We start from the raw sequence: 7,120 nt of genomic DNA, 5'->3' as shown, positions 1-7,120 counted from the left end.
TCACGATGCTGCCGTCGGCTTCCTCCGAGCGGAACACCTCCGTCTTCACAGTCTCACCGGGAGCATCGCCCCTCTTTCTCAGTCGAGCTGATCGCAGTCATACCGGCCGTCGAAGCAAGGCTCGACGTCGTCGCGGCCATCTCGGTGGCAGTCTCCGTCGTGATTTCCGTCTCCACCGTCGTGCTCTTGGCGCCACCCTTGGTCTGCGTCTCCGATATCGTCTCCACCTCGATCGTCGTCACAAGTTCGCCGGCGGGGGACGTCTCCGTGCGCGTGGTCGTGCGGACGGTCTTGGTCACAATGCTGCCGTCGGCTTCCTCCGAGCGGAACACTTCTGTCTTCGCTGTCTCATTTGGTGAGGAAGGTTTTTGCCGTTTGTTGGCTGCCCAGTTGGTGACAAGTTTACGAGCAGCGGCCTTCGTCGTAAGCGGTGGACTCTCAGCCTTTGGATGAAACCAAGACATCAGCCATTCTTCTGCATCAAAGCCTTCGTCGTCGTCGCTGTCGGAGACAGTGCCGTCTGAGTCGAATTTGTACATGAAGGCACCCGTCCTCGGCTTATCCGAAGCGTCTGACGACGACTCAGCTTGCATCTTACTGAAGTTGCCGACATTCACGAGATAGCTGTCACTTCCCGCTAGATCCTCGACAATAGGCGATCCAGCGAGCAAAACAACTTCATCGGCAAGTCTAAAGATCGTTGTGGACCTGACCGTTTCTTCGAGCGGATCAAAGAGCGCCGCTGTCGCCTTCTTGTCACTCAAACACATCGCCACATCTTTCTGTGGCGGACATTGAACACCTAGCTCTTGCACGTATTTAAGGATCTCGCTCCACGAACCGCTGCGCACGACCTCTCCGTCGTGCAGCACAATGACATTTTTCGCACAAGTGGAGTCTTCGGACGCGTCACGCAACAACGAAATCACGATAATTTTGTTCAGCCACTTGGACAAACGACGATTGATTGAGATGAACTCAAACAATGACTCACTCTCTACAGGAGCATCGTCCATAAGTACCTCATTCGTCCTGCTAAAGCGCAGACCGCGGCAGCGGATAGGGAACTCCGGGTAGAAGAGCGTGAAGGCGCGGGTAAGTTCCCACGCCAGTTTGCGCTCCTTAGAGCGGCGACTGGCGACGGCCAGCACACGCTCCGCCATACTTTTTTGTTTATCTTTTTCTTGATCAACGTGATGCTTTAACACTCGGAAACGGCAAAATGCACGAGCAAAAATGAACAACTCCACCGCAGTCAGCGTCTCGAAGCGGCGACCGTGATTTGCCACATACGTCAAGAAGGCAGGCAGCAGATTTTTAAAATCCTCCTTCTTCCACTCTCTACCAGCTTCCAGACTGGCCACGTCAGTACGCGTGCAGGCCTGAGGGTCCACGATGGTGCTAGTGAAGAACACGCCCGAGTTATCACTCAGGGCGCGCAGCGTCTCCGCCGTCGCCTCCTTGACGCCCATGGCAGCTGCCGTGGCACTGGCGCTCCACGCGTGCCAGGCGAGCTCCGTGACACTCTGCGAGGCCGTCTCTTCACTCACACTCTCAAAGTCGGCCACAGCGCGGGCCGCTGCAGCAGCCGTGGGGCTTTTTTTCTCCTGCGTCACGTCCACCTCCGTCTCTGTGGAGGTGACGATCTCGGTAGTCGTCTCACTCGAGCCATCGGGCCGCGTCACGACAGTTGTGACGGTGCAGCCATCAGCGCTGGTCGTGGTCGAGGTAGTGGTGCCATCCACAGCCGTCGAAACCACAGTCGTGGAGCCAGCCTTGGCCGTCGTGGTGGCCTCAGACTGCATGACCTTGAGCTGCTTGGCCTTGGGCTGCTTGACCTCGGGCTTCTTGGATGCGGACTTCCTGGTCTGCTGCTGCAGACGCGCATCGTCCTTGGCCACCTCGTTGGACTCCGTACCGCCCATACTTGTGGTCTGTTACCTGCTTGCTTAGCTTTCCCCTCTCTCTACTGTTGCACTCGCTCTCTTTGCGTGGAAAGAGATTGTGAGGATCCTGATCAAGGCTGGCTACGCACGCAACGACATATCTTGGCCAAGGATACTTTTTTCAGCTTGATTCCAGTATGGGAAATCAGATCCTCGTTCTGCAAACTGGTGGCCTGCAAGTCTTGATGAGCTTGGCGCAGGAATCTGGTCAGACAGAGCACATTGAAGGCGCCGCTGGCCACTTCCTGGCTTTTCACGATAAAATCTCACACACCACAGAGTCACCACAATCGAACGGACCCGTTAAAAGGCGGAAGCTCTGGACATTAGTGTCATTGATGCCATCACGTCGTGATTCACGAGTCGTAACTCAAGCACTGTTATTGACAGTAGTGATACAGAAATCTGCCTGAATAAGGAACGCCTGATATAAATTAAGAAAGAGACTGCATAAGCTGACAATGCCCCGCTAAAAACAGACTATGATTTCGGATCATGTGCATATATTGGATTTGATTAGGTTAAATTGATAGATGCAGTGCTGAATCGTAGAAGCGCTAACTTTAGACCATGCAGCCTCGCACCAGAGCAGTGCAGTTAGCTGGTCGACGTTGTACAGGTTGTCGAGGCCTTCGCCTAGGCGATCCAATGCGAACATCATTTTTGCGATAAGATGTAGCGTTTAATGCTTTTGATGATCCCCTTAACACGGACGTTGCTTAGAGAGAGACCAACCTTTGCGCCTTCTTGCGTACAGCCTTTTCCGCAGGCCGTCCGCGCAGCACAGCACTTGATTTGAGTAAATGGCAAATTTTCGTTTTGCCAAGGGCCGTTGGAAGCCCAAACTCTTCAACCGCCCACTCAGCTAGCTCATTATACGACAGACTAGGTGAGCGAGCAGCCTTCTCGAGGATGGCTACCTTCTCGGACCAGTAAGGCGGAGACGATTGGAGGACATGGGAGTGCTGAGGACGCAGTCGGCTAGTGAGATTGAACGTAAATGTAGGAATGAAGTTCGGCTCGTAGGGCTTGAAGCGAAGGAGGATCACCTACTGCGCGCCATTTTTTAAATTGAAATCAAAGTCAGTGCCTGGATTGTTTTGTCAGTACCTTGCCCATCACTATCCCCTCTCCCTAAATCTTTCCCGACTATAAAAATTGCGAGGTTATTAGTTGAAACCCCGTTCCTTATTCAGGCAGATTTCTGTACCTCGAAGTACATGTACATGGAATGCCAGGTTACTTCAAGTAACCGGTACCGGTACAGTACTGCACCCCGTTTTCGCGTCCTCGGACCTTTGATAAACTTCCGGATGTAATGATCCAGAATCTAAAATGAGCAATGATTTGTATGCTAAAGTATAGTTTTTTGCGAATCCGATGTGGTGCACCCCTGCGAAAGCGGGGTGCAGTACTGTACTTGTATTATTAATAAAGTTACAGTGCTTTTGGGGCCGGAACAGTGCGCGAACAATGCGCACTCTATAATGTTCCCACTTTTCGACAGCTGTTGTCCAAAACCACTGTACATGAACTTAAGTACGTACCGGTACACTTACTTACTTACTTAAGTTCATGTTTAAACTTCCGAATTTAATGATCCTTTTGCCAAATATAATTTACTTGCAGATCCTAAAGGTTCCATACACTACTGTACGAACAAGAAATGAAAATCGATTTCCGTCGGCAAAACCTAGATCAAACAGGTTACGATTAGGGGTAGGGTTCATATGAGGGTGCTTAGATAGAAAACGGATTGTTTGGAGACCAAAACGTGATCTCTTCTAACAATTTCTATTGCAGATTGCAGATTGTTGGCCCGAGTGAGCATTTTAATCGATTTTACCGATGAATTTTTTAAACGGAGATAAAAATATTATTGAGAAACACAACTCGGTTCTATACGTCGATAATATAAAGTTGACTCTGTATTAAGCGAAGCGTTCCCGTTCTCGTTCGCGTAGTCATTCGCCTTCGAAGTAGACCAACATCAGCTCCGCACATAAGCGTTCTCCGCCCCCCCCCCCCCCACGCGCTAAAGGTAAGCGCAAAGCACGAGTAACTTCGCCCAAGTGTTCCGTTTCATCCTCGCGGTCGAGATTGAGGTCACCAGCGCGTAAGAAGTCTCGTTTGGCTCGCTTATCGGAGCGCTCCGTCTCGTGATCGAAGTCACTGGTTAAGTCATCGGTCAAGAAGGCCAGTAAGGACGCGCAAAGACGCGATCATCTTCTCCGCTCATCTTCTCCGCTCGCGAAGGGGCACAAAGCAACCCTTTATAAGCGTTCTGAAGCTGATTTAACGACGCGATCACTAGTTAAAGAGTCACAAGAGGGCACTCGCAAGCATTCGCAGTCGCGCTCACCCTCGCCGAAGAAGAAGGCATGGTTTCCAGCTAAGCGCTCGACGCCTGTCTCCGTCCGCGCAGAAGAAGTCGAACTCGTCTGAAATACACTCTACGACCACTTCGCTGACAAAGGAATCTGCGAAATCCACTCAGTCGTAGGACTTCATCTTCTCCTTGATTCGCTAGTAGCGCCCAGAACCGTTCCGTCCAGAAGTGAGTAGGAGAAATAGTGTCGTTTTCAAAGTTTTGATGTTTCTTTTGTTTTTCATCCGCGACTCATCTGGTCATTGTCGCTCTTGTTTCTCAACTTGAACTGCCGTTTTTCTTCTTGAAGGGTAGTTGGGTCGCAATCGTAAAGTAAAATCCAAAAATACACGATGTAAAGTAAAAAGTGCTCCTCAGAACACGTGTTGGCAGACTGGATTAGGAGTCATTTTAGACTCGATTAACCAGCCGCTCCAACTCTTCTTTTTAGTAGAGTAGTTTCTCTCCATCCACCGCGGTGTTTGCATCTTCCAAACGTGTGCTGCGGCGTAACTCCGGCAGGTCTTCCTCCTTACGACGGGTGTCTTCGAACGCCTTTATCAGTGCCAAGTCTGCCAACGTAGCCAGGTCTTTAGGATTCGCCTCCAATGCTCCTTGCAGACTCGAAGACCTAAATAATTCACCTGGCACAACCCCAATAGCTCTGCACCCGCTGATAGAGAGATTTCTACTTAGAACACGCCTCCAGTTGGGATGTCACTCTCTCGCACAACAGACTCACGATTCTGCCGGGATTAGAATGTCGTGGATATAAGATCTGCGCTCTAGCACAGATGGAGTACCAGGACCTCCTGGCTCTACCTGCTTATAATGGATCTAGTTCCGCTTCACCTTCTCCAGATCCACCTCTTTCGGGCTCAGGGATTCGTGTAAATCGGTAGAGGGCATTATCAATCAGACGCCGGTAAATTTGGGGCACATTCTTCAATTCAAACGGCATCCGGTTCCGTTCGAACAGTCCAAATGGTGCGATGAATGCGGATATTGCGCGAGCTCGATCCGTCATAGTCACCACTTGCCATGTTCTAGAGAACAGTACCAGAATACTTTTAAATCTTCCAATAGCTCATTGATTAGGAGGTATCGGGTACACCATCAGTCTGGTCAGGCCGTTAACCATCCGGTAATCAATACACAGACGTATACCCCTCCGTTCTTCTTAACGATGATTATGTGGTGAAGTGCTATCTCAGAATTAAGAGAGTGGGTCTAGCAAGGGGTCACTATCCCGAATCAGTGACAATATCAAGTGATTAGGGAGGATTTGGATCGTCCGGCGCGGATGCAAGTTGCCTGAGATGGATTGGCCATGACGAGCAGTACCCCGTATGAGACGACGGTGGATCTGGTATGGGGGATGTACGGGAAGGCAAGATCCACCAGGATCCACCCTTACCTCGTTTCACTTAGGTGGATATGGGATATACTATGTACGGGTGGATCGAGTGTGGATCATATGAAGGAATGATGGTGGGGGTCATCTGAAGGTGGATCTAGTGCCCACGACAAACGAGAAGTCAAAATCCACCGCGAGATGTCCCAGATTCCATACTTCTGATCCCGGATCCAAAGGGGTGAGGATCCCCTCCGGAGTGACCTGGATCCAGGATATGGGGACAGTGGATGCAGTGGATCTCGAACTTACGTGGGACAATTGAGATCACAGACGGTCGCAAGACGATGTTGGATGATTGGAGAGCTCAGATCCATGACGAGCGTACACTTACAGCGAGGTGGATCCAAGTGACCTGGATCCGGATGAGTGTACCCATAATAGGATGATTATAATGATTACGCCATGGATCCGGTGGATTTGAGGATAATACAGCTGGGATGATGGGCCAAGGAGAAAAAGGACATGCAGCCGAGCCTGGTAAGGGATCTAGCACGTAAAAGACAGAGAAGGTGGAAATCCAGGCAGGTATAGGCTTAAGTATCTTCTATTTGCATAGTAACACGCAAGTGCCTTCCTGCCCTCAAGAATCGGAACTACATTGGCCGTACGAGCTCGGAGAGGTTGGGAATTGCGAATCTAGTGTTGGTAGTGATAACTGGATAATACATTGGCCAGATCCTACAACCTAGTGAGCTTTTCCTTTTACACGTGCAGATTCGACAGGTTAACCGGATTTACTACTTGGCCGGGTATACCCAAGAAGATCTCAACTCTCAAGGTCCCGTCACAGGAGGCGGCAAGTACGACGCAAAAGGAAACGCAAAGGCAAGGGAACACACCCGTAAGACAACCCTACGGCCAGATCCACGATCTAGGCCCTGGATCCATAAGCTCGAATATTCGCTTAGGATTCAGAACCAACCACGGACGCAGAGTGAAGATATTACCACTGCTGCTCCACCCATCCCCACGTCTCGCCAAGACACTCAAGCTTCACCACTTGAACGCTTGGGAAGTTACCGAGAGAGCAAGATCCCGCCCTACCGACGGGTACCCAAGGTGAGGAAAGTTCAGCAGAACACGGATCATCGGGGGGTCCCTTCCGTTAGTCGGTGTCTGGGCGCAGTTGGTAAGTTGGATCCAGCAATCTCCCAGATTTTGCTGATCCCGCTACACCACAATGGTGCGCGTGCCCGGATCTTTTGGTGACTCGGGATTTCAGCGTTAGTCCCAAGAAGATGCTCAAGTGAAGATTGAGCCAGGGGAAGAGGCGTCGTCGGAGGTCCGATCGACGAAGACGCTGCTGAATGAAACAAGATCCGCGGATCGATGGAGTTTTGGGAGGAACTCTGTCGACGGAAGAGAGGTGGATCCGGATCCGGATCTAGA

The 7,120-nt window shown here is 50.8% G+C and overlaps 1 protein-coding gene across 1 annotated transcript; it reads right to left on the bottom strand.

Moving 5' to 3' along the window:
- Positions 1–1,925, bottom strand: PITG_08657 (uncharacterized protein; the record flags this gene model as incomplete). Its single annotated transcript, XM_002902696.1, has 6 exons — positions 1–43; positions 127–343; positions 437–571; positions 632–1,337; positions 1,416–1,775; positions 1,902–1,925. 6 exons carry the CDS (start codon positions 1,923–1,925, stop codon positions 1–3), a joined length of 1,485 nt encoding a protein of 494 aa, XP_002902742.1.
- Positions 1,926–7,120: the final 5,195 nt, after the last annotated feature.

The sequence above is a fragment of the Phytophthora infestans genome, genomic scaffold (genome assembly GCF_000142945.1).
Source record: "Phytophthora infestans T30-4 supercont1.16 genomic scaffold, whole genome shotgun sequence".
In the NCBI taxonomy this organism is placed as follows: domain Eukaryota; phylum Oomycota; class Peronosporomycetes; order Peronosporales; family Peronosporaceae; genus Phytophthora; species Phytophthora infestans.
The sequence above is the reverse complement of the archived record's forward strand: the minus strand, read 5'-3'. Positions and strand labels throughout refer to the sequence as shown.